Source organism: Gambusia affinis, linkage group LG03, assembly GCF_019740435.1.
Source record: "Gambusia affinis linkage group LG03, SWU_Gaff_1.0, whole genome shotgun sequence".
Lineage (NCBI taxonomy): Eukaryota > Metazoa > Chordata > Actinopteri > Cyprinodontiformes > Poeciliidae > Gambusia > Gambusia affinis.
The window spans coordinates 7,738,079-7,758,540 of NC_057870.1; the positions used below are offsets into that span (position 1 = coordinate 7,738,079).

Below are 20,462 nucleotides of genomic sequence, written 5' to 3' on the forward strand. Positions count from 1 at the left end.
TCTACAATTATTTATAGGCTGCATGTAGAATGTAGGGGACGAGCTGTGTGGCAAGGAGGGAGATTAAAGTTTGTCTTTTGAGCTGCACAGACAGATACAGTTGAAAAGAGAGATGCCTTTTTATACTCCGCAGCATGTCTGTTTTGTAAAACAGAAGGGTCCAGTGACATTACGGCTTCCCCTCCACAACATGTCCTGTTAATCAGACTGAACCAGAGAGCAGGAGGCAAGAAACAGGAGACAGATCCGGAACACTGGGGTTACAAGGCCATAAAAGTGTCCAATTAAGCATTAGCAAATTGATGCTTTTCTTTTTTCTTTTTTTACAAAGAATGAGAACTCTATGTTCAAAAATGACCAGAGGCTTCACATCCACTTGAAACCAGATATATACACACAATGTACAGAAAGACACAACCTTTTTTCTCTCTGATATTAAATCAGACTAAACCTTTCCTGTATCAAGTCAGGATTACCAAAACCATATCTGTTCACAGCATAGGAGAGAGGACTTTTGCTGTTATTCCTTTTCTTCAAATTCAAAGGCTCGATAAGATCGACACTTAAGTTTCAGATTCCCTCTTGAAATGTTATTTTATTATTTTGTTCTAGTTTCTCGTATGTATCACAGAAGAAAAAAGTTGTTTTGATTTGCTCTGAAATACAATTTTTTTTTTTCACCTTTTAAGAAAAAAAAACAACAAGCATACAAATTTGTTTTGTTTCTTCTGTTGTTTCTGTTTAGCATGTTGAAATATTATTTAGGCATTTTGTAGACACCTACACACTTTGTCACAAATCTGTGTAGTAAAAGAGCTCACAGAACAAATCACAAAAACCCCTAAAGGTCAGAAGTTTGATTATATATCAAATATACATAACAAAAGGTATTGGTATTGGTATCAGCGATACTGGCCTTGTATTTACTTGGAATCTGATTGATACCAAAATATGCAAATTCGCACCCCTCTAGCTTGAGCCAGCATCTTTACAAAATCTTTTGCTTTGTTCTTGCATAAATGCATACATTTTGTATTAAAATACATTTATTTCTTGCCAGACAGAACCCATATCCTTCCTGAAGAGACGACCTGACAATCCCTGGTGCTACCACTTGCTAATAATTGTTTGAACAGATGAATGCATTACCTTCAGGCATCTGGAAATTGTACTCTAAGATGAACCAGACTGCCAGAATGCCATGACATCATCATCTGAGATTTCCCAGACTGTCAAAAATTCATAGTAAGTTTAACATATGCAATATGCTGACTTTACAGGAAGTATTTTAAGAAGCTTTCTCTATTTTTGGCTTTAAGAAAACAGAAGTAGCTTTTGTAACTCCTAACTGACTTAGAACAAAATAGTTTAGTCTGATTTAATTTTGAAAAGTGTGAGGGAAAAGAAGAGGTATCAGCCGTGTGTGTGTGTCTCGTGTTTATGAACTTAAACAAAAGCAGCATAATGCAGTTTTCCCACTGCAGCAGCACGCCATAGCCCAGCAGAAACCCAGCCCAAATGCATAATTTATCTTTTGTTTGGCTACAGGCCGTTATGGTGTTCTCCAGCGCGCAACGACTGTTTGAACTTTGTAAATGGAACCAATGAGGAAAATGCTAAGCACACAATCGCTGGAGGCAAAGAGAAGGCGGTGAGATATGTGATCATCAGCAGGTAGGTTTGCAAAGATTTACAGACTTTATACGACAGAAAACAAATACGAAAACTCACACAGCTCGGGTGCGTTTGTTACCACACCTCTTGTAGCAAACACACGGGATAGGAGAGAAACACCTGCACAGTGACTCGAGCTAATACATTGTTTTTATTCCAAAAGGTTGGCCGCTAATGCGCAGATTAAACAAACAGGGAGTGTTTCATGTAAGTAATGAAAATAGACCTGCTTTATGTATAGTGCATTGCAGTTCACCCCAAAATAAGACTCATATTTGATCATTTATCATTACATGAACAGCAGGTTGGTCATATGGAACTGAGACAATCAGCATATTGGAAATCAAGTCACTGTGCACTGACCTTTGTTTCCTCATCCCAAAGCAGACAAGAGCAGAGAAGAAAACAGCTTGTTTTTTATATATATATATCCAACAGAGTGTTAAGAAAATTTACCTCGCCTGCCTCGCACTGGAAATGGATTTTTGGAGGACAACGGTCATACCTCGCATTCCCTGGAGCCTGAGATGGTGTACGTGTAAGGTCCCGTCCCATTAACCAGCATATCCATAGTCTCTGAATGGGAGGGCTTGTAGTCCACATAGTACTCTTGCAGGGGGGAATTAAAGGAGCGCTCAGTCTGTCGTGCCTGTTTCTGGCGCTTTTTGACCGCCGAGCGCTGCTGGAGCTGTTTCAGACTGCTGGGATAGTGCTTCCATGACACATAGATAACCAGCAGAATTATAGCCACAGATAAGAAAAGTGCCACGCTGCCGGCTATGATCTTGTGGAAGGACACATAGTCGGTGTCGGGCAATGGCGCAGAGGTGGAGGCCTCGGAAGGAGTTGGCGAGGCCGTCGTATTCCAGGTAAGCTTTTTATCCGCCACCAGCTGCGTGGGAAGAGGCGGCAAATCAGGCTGGAAAGGGGAAGTGAAAGGCAAAGTCGTTGAGGGGATTGGGGTCGGGGTTGCTGTACAGATGTTATAAGTCTCCACCACATCTGTCACTTTCTCTCCTTGGGCCTCCTTAGGGCTAGTACAAATCATCGTAGTCTCTTTGTTGCCCTTGAAGGCTTTGAGCCAGGACACCAGCGGGCATATGTTGGGGTTACAGTGCCACAAATTCCCGGCCAGACTGATGGTGTTTAGGGAAATCCAAGTCTCCGCTGTCCGCTGGGAGACGTTGCTGAGTTTGTTGGAGTCCAGATTCAAAGTCTGAAGGTTGGGCAGGCACTGAAACGTGCTGGCGTCCAGCACTTCCAGCTCATTTCCCGAGAGGTCCAGCTTTTGCAAGGAGGTCCACATCCACGGCAGGCCCTGGGTTAGCAACCTGATACGGTTCCACTGCAGGTAGAGGGCCCTCAGGTTAGTCAGGCGGGGGAAGTGAGCAAAGTTTATCTTTGAAAACTGGTTGTGCTCCAAGTGAAGCTCGACCAGCTTTAAGAGTCCCGCAAAAGCGTTGCGCGTCAGGCTCCTGAGCCTGTTGTAGCCGATGTCAAGAAACTCCAGGTTGCGACAGTCGAGGAAAACCCGCATGGGGATCGTCTTTAAGGAGTTCGACCTCAAGTGCAAACTGAGCAGCTTCCGCAAACCCAAGAACTGATTGGGTTTCAGAACCTGCAGCTTGTTGTAGGACAAGTCGAGGTTTCGTAGATTTGGAACGTCATGGAACGTATTGTTCTTCAGCTGCGTGACCTTGTTGGAGCTGAGGATCAGCTCCTTGAGCCTCCGGATCCCATGGAACGCCTGGCCATCCACCGCAGTGATGTAATTGTGATCGAGGTAGAGCCACACCAGTTGACTGAGACCTGCGAATTGCCGGGCTCTGAGGTTCACCAGGCTGTTGTAACGGAGGGAGAGGCCCTGCGTGCTCACAGACACATTGTTCGGTACGTCGCGGAAGGCGTTGGATTCACAGTATACTATTTTCCCATCGCATCTGCAGCTCGAGGGGCAGCGGCGCTCCCGGGTGCCGCTCGGCGCTGCAAGCAGCCAGGCGGGTATTGCCACTGTGAACATAAGCCATCTGAAAAGCACAGAAAGACCTAGAGACAGAGAAAATGACAAGTATAATACAAAAGCAGGATTCAGATTCAGGCAGACATATTCAGAAGCAACAAATGCTCTGGAATAGTGGTGCTGAAAGTTTGTGTAATCAGTACCATCTAAGTAAATACTAAGGTTTTTCCAAATGACATTGCACTAAAGGATACTTTAAAGGGACAGTATTATGTATTTTCCAGTTCCCTTTTATACCACAATCAAGTAACTATGTTCAGTTGCTGTAAAAAAGTAATAGTCTATATATCAAATATGACTAAAAAGAAATTTTATTTTGGAATTAAACATCTTTAAATTGGGCCTCTGTCTCCTTAAAATCTCCACCTTCAGGAAGCCATCATAATATGGCTCCTCTATTAACCCTTTAACAATGTGTTTTTTTTACCAGCGTTGTAATCAGAAATAGCTCAGCAGACGCACAGCTACAACAGGAGTTTGCTAATTGCTGTTGCTAGTCTGAAGGAGCTGAGTGATGAAGCCATGTCAGAGGGCTGCTCCGTGACACAAAAACTCACAGATGAAGAGCTGCATCAAGAAGGTGTAGCCAGGTTCAGCCTGGCGTTTTGCACAGCTGAAATGTTGCCACGGAGGACTAAAGATTTCTCAAACATTGCATGAGAGAATCAAGGCAACTCTCCAGGTGTGTTTTTGATGAGGGAATAACATTATAACATGGTGAAAAGATCAACAATGTCGATTTGACATGATAATGGTCCAATAAAATAAAAACCACAGGGCTTGGACTTTTCCAGTTGATTGTTTCATTAACAACAAGATGTTCTTATTCATTGGAACTGTGTGTTCGAAAGAAGCTTTGGTGGTTCCATTGTGCATTATTAACTATTATTTATTTATTTGTAAAAGCCCTAATGAGATAATTTTCCAAATACAGATTAGTTAACATAAGGTTTGACTGCTTTAATATGATAGAAACTGTCAAAGTTGCTAACTAATGACATTTCAGTACATTTTCAATCCCTGGCAGCCATATTGGATACAAAATGCAACCTCAGTCTTTCTCAGTTACATTTCTGACTTCAGGGCGTTTCCTGTTGTGTTTCTGACCAGGGAATCAATCTTCTGGGTATAAATAGAAAGCACCATTACCATACCTCACAGGTTTGTTGCCATGCCACTGAAACAAGTTGGATTTAATGTTTTTCCCGGATCCATCACATGATGTGAGAAGTAAAAGAAGTGGCCACAAGTGCTTGTTCAGCCTTGGTTTTCTCTTGTCTGCGTCAATGTAAACTCAACTTTAAGTTCATAAATATTTTCAACAGTAATTCTTTTCCTTAGTTTGTGTTTGAAACAATCAGGGTTTTTTTTTTTTTTGCTTTAGCAACTTTTTTTCTTGTTTATTTTTAAAGCGCTACCACACATTGTATTTTCTCTGAAAACAGTTATCAGAATGTATTTAGAGTATCGCTAAACACAATAAAAGTACCACCAGTTGTTCTTGCGTCAAGTGGAGATTTTTTTCTTTAACAAGGGCATTCTGGCACTTCACTCAGGATGCCATTGTGTTGGTGGGCGCCACAAGAGCTTGATAAGAAAAAAAAGCTAAAGGTTTTTGTCATTTGTGCCGTAAACATTTTCTGTTTATTCGCAAGTCAACCATGCCTGTGTTGTGTTCAATGTAAGCACTGTGGGAAAGTGTGGCAGAGGCCCACTAACAACACTGAAGTTAGTATCTGATCCAAGATCCCAATTTAGCAACAACTTAAAGGAGTAGTTCACAATTTGTAAGGACTTTGAACTGCATTTGATTCACTCAAGTTCAAAATTCAAAAATGCTTAGCTTAGATAAACTCGTATGTATTGTTCTACTGAAAGGAGGCTGCTTAAACACAGTTTAGACTTTATGAAACCATCATATACTTGGTGGAGGGGTTGGAGCAAAACAGGGCATTTGTAGGATAACTAGGCCCCTGTTAGATTTAGTCAAGCATGAAAACCATGATTCACAGACTGATCAACCCTTTTCTGAATGATTCTACATTGATTACAGGTTCTTTAAATCAAACTTTATCTGTGAAGCACAAAATGGGGAGTGTGTGTGTGTGTGTGTTGGGGGGGGGCATAAGAGGATCTCTCCCTAAGGCACCATTAATGCACAGTTTGGGATCCTTAATGGCTCCACAATATGCATCACAGTGTTCTTCACACTCAAAGGTGATTTGATAACCACATTCATCAGGTATAATCTGACAAACAGTTTGATTTTTCCACCCCCCAAAGAGAAAAGCCGCCTTGAAATTTCCCCAGCCTGCAGTCATCATTCAGACACCGCGTGATGTTTAGGGCACCACCAACAACACCTTTAATTAAAACTGTACTCAGACGCACAGAGCAAGGCTCGGGAAGAGTGAACATACCCATACTTGTACGACGTCTGCCTTTCCTCATGTTCAGGGATGTCTTCCGGATGCGTTCCGGCTCCACATGTTAGACGCACTCGGGGTTTTGCCCAAATAGTTTGCACATGCAAGCAGGGGAAATGCACGCACTTTGTGCCGAAGTCAAACCACCCCCCTTCCTCCCGCTGCGCTCACAGCCGCGCACCTGTCGGAGAGGTCCGCAGCTCCCTCAAGGTGCACATCAACCTCTCTGTCCCTGTAGTTTACCGCACCACATCAGCTCGGTCCCGCATTTTTTTCCCCCCTTCCGCCTGCCGCCTCAACCAAGGGTGGGAAGGAAAGCGCTCAAGCTCGTAGAGCCATGATGATGATGGTGATGATGATGGCACTCTCCAGCGCACGCTGTGGGAGGCTGGAGGACGCTCTCCAATCACAGAGTCACCAATTGTTGATTCTAAGTTGCGGAAAAGACAGTCGGAAGAGAGCGGAGCAGTTTGGAGAGGAACTGAACTGCGCGGTCCGAAGACGACAAGTTGCGGTATCCTGCTCCAGGCGTGGGGGAGGCGGCGAGGAAGGGAGAGGGGGTGGGGGGCGGAGGAAAGGAGAGAGAGGAAGGTGCAGGCGGCTTTGTGGATTAGACGCGTTGGCCGTGACACCGAGAATAAATCAGTTATGTAGCAACAGGAACGATGCTCCTGCGTGTGGAAGAGGAGGACGGAGGCTGCCGGTTGGCTGGTGCTCCGTTTTCAGGACTTGAGATGCCCTCTCCTGGCCACTGAGTGACACTCCGCAGCCCACACCGAACTGGTCCTCATTGTTCCCATGAGCACAGCCTGCATATTAATTAAAGCCGGGGAATGGGAACACTGTTTTCTCTGCATTTAGATCGTCGGGAAGCTTCGCCTCAGAACAGACGTCTCCAGAAAGATCTCAAATCACAACCTTATTTTTTATATACGGTAGCCTATATAGATATATATATAGATGGATAGATAAAATCAAATGTTTCAGGAGCTGCATGAAATAGTTTATAACTTCTGCATTTTAAAGGGAGGCCCTTAAGAATACTTAACTGTCAGGCAAGACAAGACAAACTCTTTAATTAAGCCTTTTAAAAGAAAAAATATATATACTATATAACAAGATATACATATGTTATTTGGACTGATTTTTTTAAAACTCGACATTTCAAATAATAATAATCAAATTGTAAAATACAAATAAAATAAATCTGAACAAATTTTCAATTTTTTATGTTAACAATACTTTTACTATAATTTGTAACCTCATTTTAATTAAGTATTCAAAGAATTAGTTACGCTCTAGTTATTCTGTTTTTACACTGACAGACCTGCAGTATTTGTCAGTTTAAGGGTTTTTTTTAGTAATAAAACAGATTAATGTAGCCTATTGAACACCACAAGCAAGCAACACTTTATAAACAGAATAAGAACATATATCTAATATGTATAAATTCAGAATTATTTTCCTCAATATGCATTTACAGCCTTATATCTTAGATCGATGATCGATGCAATTAATAACGCCACAGTTAAGAAACATGGCTAGCAAGCAAGTTGAATTTAGTCGGTAGAGTTGTGGCTATACAAGCACAAACCTAATATGTTACTGAAATTGGAATAACGTTTTAAAATCTATATTAAAAAGGTTTAGTGTAAACCTTGTTTTAATGCCAACATCAGCTAAGATGTGCTGTTAATCAGTAACAGCTGCCTTAAGGTTTAACGAGTTCAGCCTGTTAGCAAGTGTTAGCTTAGCATTAGCACCGTCAGGAAACAGTTAAATCTGGGGGAAAAAAACAACAACTTTATTTTGCTTTTAACTCCAGAAATTTACCAACCACACGTCTCATATTCTTAACTTTTACTAAGTTCATAAGTTTGTTGATAATGCCACTCTTCCAAATAGATGAGACTTACTGTTCTCTGCTTGACACGACGATTGAAAACAACCTAATATCTTCTGGTAAATTCCATCATATTGATTTGTTCCCCAAATAAAGCGGCTAGGGCCAGAACATAAGCACATTGTGTACAACTTGCTTTAGAAACTTGAGGGAAGGGGATTTGTACTAGTATTAATCAAGGAGACTGCTTGTAATTATTCAGAAAATTAAACTTGATATGAATGTGGAATAATATGAAAAATCCCACTTAATGCTGTTCTTCTTTAATTACTGGCAAGGTGAGTTTATGATGAAGAGGTCAGGTTGTTAAGACCGATTATGCGTAATGGAAATTTCAAATATGCCTTCATCTGTACACTGTGTTGGTAGATAAGTCAGAAACTCATATATAATAATATGTTTGATCCGTTCTGTGTGGAGTAATCTGCAGCACACATTTTCAGTGAATTAAAAACAGAAACTGGTGCACAAGTTTGAATCGAGAATGTTATGCTCGCTTGGTGAAAATGATTGATACACGCTCAAATGCTTTCATCTCCAATAATGTTTACATTGTTATTTATTTGAAAGAAAGAAAAAAACAACAGTTAGCTTTTGGCATAGTTCATTTGACAACTTTTCTCATCAAAAATGATAGAATTAATTTACATTGTTTGCTTGTATTTCTCTGCCTCAACAAACCTGAATAAAATAATTAAGTCATTGACAGGACTCTGCAGAACTTGATTGTATATTGAGGAAGCAATTGAAGTCCTTGAGTGTGTTGGGCCAAGGACTCATTTAAGGGTTGTAGGACACCATTGGCGACTGATGCTCAAGAGCTCTGTTTAGGATCAAGTCCATAAGAGTGGAAACAGAGATGAGATCAGAGCCATTCCAGATTGTTTATACTAGCCCGTTTTTCCTATTTTTATGTTTGTTAGGGTATTACTGTTATCCTGTTGCATTTCGCTTTCAACATTCTAGCTACAGATTTGATGTCGAGCTTAAAAATTTGGAGGTATTCCTCACTTTTCATTACTGTACCCACTTTGTGTTGTACACCATTACCACTGCTACCACAATCGACCTTCAACAAGATGTACCATCGCCGTGTTTGGCAACAGGGGGTTTTTGGGGCTTGAAAGCCTCTTCTCGACTTCTCCAAATATCATTCTCATCACTCTAGTCAAATAGGTCAATCTTTGCCTCCTCTGACAATACATCTTACTTTTCTTTGCCACGTTTTGAGTAGCGGAATATTATTCCCTTCACTGAAGATGGTGCCAGAGGTATCTCAGCTTCCATTTTAAGATAGATTGAGCCTCTGAAATTCCTAGCTTGTTTAGAAAAACCTAGTTAGTTTTGTTTTACAGAGGTAACAGTTTGGATAAGATGGTTGGGAATTGGTCACGTCTGAGTGCTCCAATAAGAAAATGACGCTAAACACATGAAACGTGTTTTCGAGAAGGATAAAGCAGGTAATCCATAAAGAGAGCTAAAAGCTTTAAACAGCTGTGCTTGCATTGATCATGATTATGCTTAGGTTTTAAGCAAAATGCGACAATGTTGTTTTTTGTTTTTCTTTTCTTTTTCACACTTTAATGTCTGTGGACTCATCTTGTAGATCAATGGCCAGCCTTTTGTCGCTTAGTTTCAGTGTTCAGTTCGTTTCGTTGTACACCGAGGGTGAGATGTATCACACATAAACAAAGACTTCCTCTAAAGGCTTCATAATGGGAGCCTGGGGTTAAAGTCATCATTTCTAATATGTCCCTTACCCCCCTTGTACTTAATGAGTAGCATTAATTACCAGTAATGAACATTAATGAACATTTGAGCTCAAATCACAGATAGCGTGTCGGAGAGAAATTGCAGGAAACCAGACCAAAAGCAGATGCATCCATCACTTCAGCTCCAATCTCTGAATTAATTTCCATTGTTAGATCAATCAACTAACTGAGGCTGAAGGGCAGGTCAGGAATCTACACACACACACACACACGCACACATGCGCAAATTGCTCTTGCACACGCTTATTCACAAACACACAAAAATCCACATCAAGGTGACTGTGAGCATGTCAGTGACATTAACTCGGCTCCGAATCCAACATCCTGCAGCACTCTAATCTGTTCCATCAAAAGGTCTGGTGACGCTTGCAATTGATTAGTCATGCATGTTTTCGTAAACTGAAATGTGACACAGTGGCAGAGTGGGAGGGTGAAATGAAACTGCTGCACATCCCACTGGGGTTGGCGCAAAGCTAAATCTACGGCTTTGGCGTCTGTGGGGTGAACATGTCTTGAGTGAATCCTTGTCATCCACTCATCTCCTGATGAACAGAATAAAAGTCCATGGGTTCAGGATAACGTCACGGTTAGTAGATACTTATTTTTCAGAAAAGGCAGAAACAGATTTCTTCGACATCTCATCATTTTGACTCACCGTGTTATGTCTATTGGTCGGTGTCCCCATCACCCGATAATTAATACAAGGTTGTATGAAAAAAAAAATGGATGCAAATTGATTCTCGTGTAGGAAAAAGGTTTCCCGTCCCTCTCTATCCCTGCTTCGTCCTTGCACCGTCACGAGGCCGGTGCCACTAGGTGAGAGATGAGGTAGACCTTGAACAGATCACTAGTCCATCACAGGGTAACACAAAACAGAAATCACGCTCAGGCACACACTCACACCTAAGGGCAATCTAGCCCAATTAACGCAACGCTCGTGTTTTTGGATGGCAGGAGGAAATGAGAATGCTTGGAGAGAAGCCAAGCATGCACAGGACAAAACAACACAGAGATATTCCCGGATGGGATTCAAACCCAGGACCTTCTTTGTGTGAGACAGCAGTGCTAACAACTCCTCAGTTGTGCAGCTATAGCAAGTGTCTGACTTGTTGTGGATCACTTTCTATTTATGATGTTGAACAAATCTGGTGTGACCCATTTTTCATGTTTCGTTTAGCTTTCCTGGTTATCAGGCATTCACAAAGCACACAGGTTTGAGTCTGGCACTCTTCTTTTCACACTACGCTATATATATATATATATATATATATATATATATATATATATATATATATATATATATATATATATATATATATATATATATATATATATATATATATATATATATATATATATATATATATATATATATATATATATATATATATATATATATATATATATAAAATCTGTATATATATATAGCAGTCCTGGCTTGAATTGACTTAATCCACCCAGTTAATTCTTGAAATCCTATTTCTTGCAACGTAAATAAATACTTGTGTTTCAGATTTTGGAAATAACGAGCAACTTCTCAAGTGTCGTCAAGAGCAAGTCAGCCCCGGGACAGAGCTCGGCAGGAACTCTGATGACACGTTCACCTTCCTTCGCAAGCAAAACTAAACAGCTTACTATCAAACTTTAATCATGGTGGGTGACTGACTGAGGAAGGGATCTGCTTTTTCCATGACTAGTGAATCGCATGAAAACAGATTTTACAGATGAATATATCGTAAAAAGGTCATTTGCGCGAGGAGAAAGCTGAGGCAACTTTGAACTAATGCTGACCTCAACTTCTAAATCTGTAGCTTTAATGAGCTTCTGAACATTTGCCCCCTGCAGGCAGGCATTTCCCAAAACATCTGGCGTTAATTCACCCCCAATGCTTCCTCTGTGAGTCAAATTGTACACTTGATGCGTCCTGTTGATTTAACCTGGATGGTTGCTCTCACTGGTTCTTTGAAATCTTTCTTTACGATGCATTTTGGCAGACGGCTCCTTGCTTGGTCCTGTGCAACAAGAAAAAAAAAGTAACTGGCCTTTAAACCTAATAACTGCTTGTGCTACCCTTGGCATCAACAACTGCAATCAAGCATGTGGGATATTTCCCAATGCACAGATTTCTAAAAGTTACATTTTCACTTCGTGGGTCCACAGAATTATTTTCCCAAATCGTGGGAATGGTCAAGATGCTTTTATGTGGAAATGTGGGATTATCTTCTTAATCTCTTTGGGTCAGCAGTGGGTTTGATCTTGGAACCGTCTGATGGATGCCATGTTTGCCCATTCTCCTTCTTCTTGCAGCTGATTGATAAACACTGACCTAAACTGAGGCGAGTGAGGGCCTGCTGCTCCTCAATCGCCTCTTTTGTGACCTCCTGTATGAGTCCCTGATGGAGTAATCGTGGTACGACCGTCACCTCTGGGAATGCTCAGCAGTGTTTTCTCCGTCTGTGGATAATGGCTCTCATTGCGGTTTACTGAAGTCTCAAAGCTTTAGAGATGACTTTGTAACCTTTTCCAAAATGAGAAATATATTTTTAGATCTGCTTGCCTGCTTCCTGGTGTCCTATTTAAGGAACGTTTTTGATGATTTGGACCTGACTGTTACCAGCTGTGTCTAATGTGCTGTTAATATGTGCTTAATAGTAGTTCATTCAGGATTAAAAGTTGGTTTGGAAAACCTTTGTGTTGTATTAAATGTAATAACCTTTTGACTTTCGCCGTTTCTGCTTCAAAAAAGTCCAACACAAAGTTTTTGAAGCATACTCCAAATGAAAACACACATAGGCCTTTTAGTCTCACTCTGTCGTTAAATTGGACCAAATTTCCTCTTGCTTTGGGTCAGAATTAGAATTACCAAAGTGATTTTTTTTTTACTTCCTGCCTGATGTCTGCTTCAGTATTTCCCCGTAATGTATTTTCCTCGTGATCGGCCCTTTTTTATTAAGTGTAAATGTGTGAGTAAACCTATCAGAAGTTTTTCAAGCCATGACATCATCATCATCATCATCATCTGGACTTCCCCTCATTGTTCATTCTGTATGCAAACTTCTGATTTTGAAGAAGTGAATAAATCTCCCACATATTCTCCCTCTCTCTTATTTTTGTGGCAGTTAGCAAACAGAGAGAGCTTTGCTAAATTTACGCAAGACAAACTTGGTGTGATTTAACTTCAGACACCTAGAAAAATGGTTTTACGTGGGTTTTTTTTGTTTTGTTTTTTATGGTGTATGCAAACTCCTCGTTTCAACTGTAACCGAAACGTTAAACAAACATTAAAGTGTGGCAAAAAGCCAAAAACAGAAGAAAGAGAGATTTTGTTTTTTTCACAGAAGTTCTAGCAGTGGTTAAAAACAACGTCAAAACACAATTTAGAGATTTTCTTCTAAAAATACTAATTGTTAATTGTCTTCACCTTCCTTCAGAAGAAGATGAAGTTTCACCGAGTTCCATCTTTTCATTTCGTGTTCATGCATAAGCAAACATGTCGGTTAGGAAAGCCGTGAGATACGTTATCATGATGATGCCAATATATTTCTGGGTTTACATCAAACAGCTACAACGTAATATTTTCCATCAGAAAGGATTTTTCTTTGGCAGCTGCTAATTTCCTCTTTCATTTGCAGTTGTGCGTGTGTGTTTTTTGTTTTTTTTTTCATTTCGAGATGGATAATGAATTGCAAATTGAAAATGTCTGGATACACAAGGTGTGGGTAAACTTCTCTCTACTAGAATTACATCTTGTGCTTCAGCAGGGAGCGATTTAAACCAGCTGAAAGCTGCAGCCTTGTGGTTGGGGAATGTATTGATACATCTTGTCGTTCCTGTGGTGGTAGGAAAATATGGAGCTTCTCTCCGTTTATAATTTCCGCAGTTACCTTGGAAGGGATGAGCTGACCCTCACCTGCACAGCATGCCGGCTTGTAATTCTGCAAAAATAGGCACATTTACTAATGCCGCTTCCGAGTAGTGTTAATCCGGCATCAGCCTGTCGCCCTGGATGAAGGTATTTGACCTGTTTAAAAAAAAAAAAAAAGCAAGAATTTAACAGCGAGTGGTTCATACAACATACAACGCAAGCGTGTGCTTCTGTAAGCTGAGTGCGCAGGTTTTCCAGACTTCTTGTTTTGACTTAGTGCTATAATGAAATCTATCCAGTTCACAGAGTAAAAACCACACGTTAGTCTCTGTAGTCAAACCGTTCCGGAGCCAAACTGACAGAAAAATGCGTCACTCTGCATAAACATTGTGACAAAGAGGGAGCTCCTACAGACTACTTACACGGTACAACAGCTCTGCTGTCGTAATTACGTTTTAATCGCATTTCTGTTATCTTAACGACAGCAAGAAGGTTCTTTTATTAAATAATCTAATTGTTTTGCAAGCTAAAAATGGTGAAAAGTTCATTTCAGTACCAAAATGTGCTGACAGGCCACTCAGGAAGGAAACAGCCGATTTTCCAAACGCAACACAGAAAGCTGTAATAAAGTTGGCAATTGTAAGAAAAAAAAATTTTTTTTCACCACTCGATAAATGTACTCAAATCAAAAACGGTTGTATTTTTGATTTGAGGTTGCAATCTGTCAGTATACACTTATGGTATTGTCATAAAAGATTGCTTTACTTAAGGAGGTAAAATGTCTTCATGTCACTCATTCTGCAGGCCACAAAACCACAAAGTGCTTTATAGTAAAAACAGAGACAGTAAAAACGTAGAAGAACAAATACAAACAGAACGCATTCAAGATCGAAATGCACAAAACCAGTTAAAAACCAGTCTGAACAAATGGGTTTGTAAAATAGGCACCAATAAGATTCACCAGCACCACCTTACACACAGCATGCGAGTTAGAAACAGAGATCAACCCACATGAAGTGAGTGAATTAATGCAGGAATGACTTATCCCATGTTTGTGGAAACTAGTTTAGGCTTCCATTATCCTGAATGTTTGTTTTTGATTTGAGGTTGTATTTTTAATACACGCACACATTTTCATTTCACCGCTATCTGTAATCAAGTCCTTTTAAGGCCTCTCATGCCTTGTTTGTACTTTAGGTCCAGATAAAATTTTAATGAAGCTCCACAGATTGAGAGACGGGGGGAGGGAGGGAGGGAGGCCATGCGGCGGCATGAGCGATGAGAAGGAGGTGAATTAATGAGAATGATTGAAATGAAATGCCCCTCGTAACATCCCAGTGAAAAGTTCCCGATTACCAGGAGAAAGTCCGTAACGTGCAAACGGACAGATTTTACTGTCTGTGCCTCAGATGCAATTTTTTTTTCATTAGTTTCCTTGCTTGTGTTTGTGGTTTTAAAATTTTATTATTTCGTAAACAAAAGGCGACAGCTAAAAAAACGGAGCATATTCAAGAGTTGAGTTTTTTTTGTCGTTGTAGTTTTATGCTAATTTTTAGAAATAAAAGCAGCTAACTATCATGAGGGCGATCGCCCTTATCTCAAATTTCTCTAAAAAACACATTGCTGGTTTGCAGGATGACCTCTTGACCTCATCATGAGCGTTGGTGTCGCCCGGCTTTTCTCAGACAATAAAACCGACAAACAAATGAACAGCCTGAAATGCAACTAAAAAAGATGAACACGTCAGTTTAGTCCCCTGCAAACCTCATGTAATTTCAATCAAAAATGTACATTTTTACAGTTTTTGACCCCCTATACGTCAGTAAACCTTTTGAATCCTGGGAATGGCCAGGAAAACCAAATCAGTATTGGGGTTCATCATGATTCACTTCTTTTAAACACACTTTTATTTCACTGATGGGAAAGTGGAGGCAACATGCTTTGGTAATCTGATTCTCCTTGTCTCGTTGCACCGTATATTCTCTATAAGAGTCGGGTCAGAGGGCTCTTTCACAAAGCCCAGACAGCAGATTAAGGCGGGATTTCCACGGCTGAATCCATCCTTCATTCAGTTTCCCAGAAGCTGCGGCATATTTTCTCTCATCAGCTTCTCTGCTCCAGACGAACAGAGAGGCTCCGTTCGTCCTTGAGTCTCTTTAATCACAAACAATTAAATTTTACCGCTATCTAGAAGACACCTAATCCTTTTTATCATTCAGAATAATGCAACTTGCTCTTAATAGATGGCTTTGCAATAAAATATCATCAAAGACTTACAAATTTTTACTTTGATTTAGCAATATAACTGGGATAGTTATTATTAATCAAAGTTGTTAAGAGACATAGTGCGAGCTGATGTGGTTACATTACAAAGACTGCTGCTCACTCAGTAGGGGGTTGTTGACTTCTCTGCAAGAGAAAAATGAGGAAACCCCAGTAAATGTTGGGGGTTTCTTTTGGTTTTGGTTTAGAACAGCGCCTGTGGGGAAAAAGCAAGTTAAATTTCACTCACTGGCTACAATTGACTCTCAGAGGCTACTAGAAAGTTCTCACTTTTGGCCATCAATGACTAATTTTTTTTGGGGGGGGAATATTCTGAGGACTGACCAGAATATTTCATCCAGACTGTTACGACAGAGAGTTAGAACCACGCTAATAAAATGAAAATAGTGCAGTTGCTAGAACAAAGTTGTCAAACTGAGAGAGTAAAGCCGTAATAACATCACGAGAACAAAGTCAGAATAGTACAAGAATAAATTTGTATGGTGAAGTAAAATGAGCTGCATAATTGTCATTCTGGTGATTAATATTTTTTTGTTTAGAGACATAATGTTCTTTTTTAATTATGATATTTTAAATATCTCCCAGTTCCATATTTAAATGTTCTTTTCTAAGTTAATGGCCCTTTGAGAGGCCAGAATAATGTTATTTTGTCATTATAAATATATGTTGCGTTTTCTTGTTCAGTACTCATGTTTCTTTTCGTCAGATAGCTGTGCTAACCTTCAGGTTTTAACTTCTTCTGTTTTGTTAGAACAGTGCTGCCTCACGACAAGAACTTGCTCTCATTGCCCCCAGTGGACAACAGCAGTACAACATGCACATAAACAGAAAGTGACAGGATAAAGAACTTGCAGCTGTGCCTTTCAAAGTAAATTAGAAAACATGAACACATAACTCAAAATAAGTCAAAGACAAGTTAAGATGAGAACAAATTCTAACAATATATCACATAAAAATGGGCTCAAAACAGCATTATTGATTATCGCAATAGTTACTTGGACAAATCGTTGTCTGGCAAACTTTGTTTTGTTTGCGTCCTGTGATACATTTTGGTAAAGAACATCACACCAGCAGTCAAACATGGAGGTGGTAGTGTGACGGTTTACTGCTCCTTTGCTTCAAGATAACTCGTTGTGATTGACAGCAGGCCAATAAATTCTGCTTTCTATTAGAAAATCTTGAAAGTGGCTGACCTGAAGCACACCACACACAAACAAAGCTAAGAAGCTAGCTAGTCAAGGTGAGGACAGAAAAACGACCTTAAACGAGGCGCTCATCCCTGAAAACCCAGGCCACGTTTGAAACAATTCCAAAAAGAAGAGTGGGCCCAAAGAACCCCCACTGCAAATGGAGCTAAAAAGATTCAACTACATGGATATAACAGGCTGAGTACTGATCATCACGCACACCTGAGGGCAAGTTTCATTGCAACAAGGGCAATTGGGGTTTTTTTCTCATGGGGTGAGGTGGATTTGAATGATTTTCTTCCTTTATAAACAGCCGAAAACTACAGTTTTTTATTTATTTTTTATTTATTTACTGACGTAATCTTTACATGCTATATAAATAAGTTTGATGACTGACACATTTAGGTGTGAAAAGAAAGAAAAACTTAAAGAGAAAAAGTCTGTAAATGGGTAAACACTTTTTGGCAGCACTGCAGATCCAACAGGTGGTAATAAAGATATAATCAGCATCACTCACTTCACCCGTCAGTAGACATAATAGGTGTACATTGTTGGCCTGAAGTGGGTTTAAAATGAACAAGTAATAGACGTTGGCTGTTTTTTGTTTGTTTGGTTTTTTTAAGGTAAGCACACATTATGCCTTCCTAGGATAAGCTGATAGGCTTGTCACCTGCGTTTGACGGCAAATGATAGCAGTTGTCATCTATGAAAATGATCACTTTGTCTGTTTTTGACAGCCTGTGGACACGAAGGAGTCACGTTTCCAGTTTTCATACTCAACCTGATAACGTGTTTGTAGAGCTGACACCTGATCGGTCGGTAAACGCGACGCGCTCCCTCCCATTCCCTGAGCAGAAACTACCACGGATCCTCTCTGCGCAGCGCCAACTTTGAATGGCATGTGAGCTCCTCAAACACGTGTGCGCCTGCTCACCCCACTTTGAAGAGCGGATTTTATTTGACATTCAATTACGGGCGGGCGCGTCTATATACGTCTGGGAGGCACTGAATGAACAAAAAGCTATCTCACGTCCTCTCCCGCTGAGATGCTCCAGGAGCAGAGGCGAACTCACCTTTTCATTACGCAGCCCCACATACCGTACGCTAAGTTTTCGTTTGGCAGAGAGCAACCCCCGCCTCTCTCTTTCTCTCTCTCTCTCCACCTCAAACCCGTGTAAATCCATCATGATTAAATCCTCACGCCAAAGCAAACCTGGATGCTTTCTGCTTTGACATTTCAGAGGTCACAGAGTTGTGGCTCAGTATCACCAGTTAAAAAAAAAAAACTACAAAAAACAAGTAATTTCACATTATGAGCACAGGGGGTCGCTGTTACCACATTGTTTGACTTGGAAAGCTGTCCAATAACGTTTCCCAGAGAGTCTGTTTTGAAGCAGGGTGAACAAAGTGTGAAGAATGGAGGATGGACCGGCTCATAATGAGAACCGTCTCTGTCTGCCGGCAGACTCCGAGGGCGGTTCAATCTGACGTGTTCTGTTAATTCAGGCTATTGGTTTAAATACTGTTTAGTGTATGATCTCATGGCGTCGCATCACAGACAGACAGAGGTGCGAACTGCTCGTCTCCATCACACTTAGGCTGTTTGCATAATTAGGCTTTGACACCACTCTTAATAGGTGCAACAAGTGTTAATTATCAGCGCCGAATGACTGGTAACGGAGAAATGAGCCGTAAATTTAGAATCTGCTACCACCTATTTTAGCTGTCATCATCATCATCATCATCATGATCATTATGGTTGCTCAGTGTGTTGACTCTAAAAACTGCTGATGTTTCAAACGACCTAAGTTGTGTCATCTAGCTGACCTTTGGTCAAGGTCGGACGATTGGTCTGATCCAGGACTCAGGGTCAGGTTTTTTAAAGCAAAAAATAAAAAATTAGACTTAATGTGACTAATATTTTAATGTTAGGGCCTAATTGATACTTCCCAGTCCAATGCACTACGTGGCATAAATATTATTTGGGGCAGCCAGGAATGCGAATGCTCCCTTATTCTCACACTAAGAGTGAGAATAACACCAAACACACAGCAAATAAATAAAATTATGGTTGAAGAAATAAAAAAGAGCAACAAAATTGTGCTCCTCGTGGGTTTTTTGGGGGTTTTTTTTTGTTATTTATTTATTTCTTTGTTTGTGAAATACAGTCAGAAAAGATCTACTAGCACTCCGCCCCTCCAGTTGAATCATATAGCATATAGCTTTTGGGAACAACAAGAACATAAAACAGCATTGGTTTTCTGTTGGAAAATCACTGTATGCTTTCTTTTCTTCTTCTTCTGTTCTAAGGAGACTGGATATGGGGGCCCTATATTTCGGCCCCCCAGAAGGCTGGGGTCTTGGAGTGGAACGCTGTGGATCAATACAGTCCCAGGCCTCAACCTTAAAGTGAGGGTTGAAGAGTAATACACAATTTAGATGACCAAACAAATAATATTTGAGTTAAATACAGATCATTAAAATTAACATATACCCTTTATATTTATATTTTAAATAATGAGAGACAGAATGATAAACTTTGCAGCTTCATGCTGTGTTTTCATTGTATTGTTTATTTTTCCCAAAATCTTAAATGGATATTTATGGAAGGATATAATTTATTTTATTTGGAAAGTAAAAGCAGCAATTATCCCTTCTGCTGCTGAAAATACTATAACGTGTTTGTTATTATGATTACAATGGCTTTTAAAACCTTAGTTTATTGCTATTTTAACGTGTGACTCAAAGCAAAAATAAGGAATTGGAGCGCTGCAACTTTTAGAACGGCACAAGTACAACAAGATCACATTATTTGGGTAATTAGTCAGGCTATTTGTTCTAGTAGAAAGCCAGACATACTGCTTGTAGCTCTCTCACTGTTGAAACAGTCTTAAATTAATAAGAGGCCTGACTGGTGCTCATTTAGTTTCAAAGCAGTGAGTATCTATTTTTGCCATCAGAAATATTTCCAAACAGCCAAATGTGTCCCTTTTGCAATCAGGGAGCAAAAGAAACACACACACGCACACCCACACGCACCCACACACACACACACACACACACACACACACACACACACACACACACACTCACAGCGCATAGAAACAAGCACAACTCCATGCTCCATATACTCCAGCACTTTCTCTGGCATTTCTCTAAAAAGACTTTACACAGAGGGAACAGTGTGACAGAGATTATAAGGAGTTTTAAAAGCATCTCTCTCTTTTTTTTTATAGCTTCTCTAAAATTATGTTGCTTGATCCTCACAAGGTCACAGAGAGGGTCAACACTGCTTTGACAGTTGAAGACATCCCTGTCAATGGGCACAAAAG

General features: G+C 40.2%; 1 protein-coding gene across 4 annotated transcripts in view; it reads right to left on the bottom strand.

Annotated features, from left to right (window-relative positions):
• LOC122827765 (leucine-rich repeat transmembrane neuronal protein 4) overlaps positions 1 to 20,462 on the bottom strand; it is a 125,378-nt gene that overhangs the window by 72,932 nt on the left and 31,984 nt on the right. The window contains exons 1-2 of one of the 4 annotated variants that reach the window (XM_044110738.1): positions 8,037 to 8,085; positions 2,180 to 3,720 (exon numbers count right to left, since the gene is read on the bottom strand). In XM_044110738.1, the coding sequence (XP_043966673.1) occupies positions 2,180 to 3,694 (1,515 nt within the window). In that variant the 5' untranslated portion in view covers positions 3,695 to 3,720; positions 8,037 to 8,085. Of the gene's footprint in view, positions 1 to 2,130; positions 3,721 to 6,114; positions 6,800 to 8,036; positions 8,086 to 13,705; positions 13,817 to 20,462 lie in introns of those variants that run through there. The other 3 variants (XM_044110739.1, XM_044110741.1, XM_044110742.1) reach the window with 3 other exon arrangements.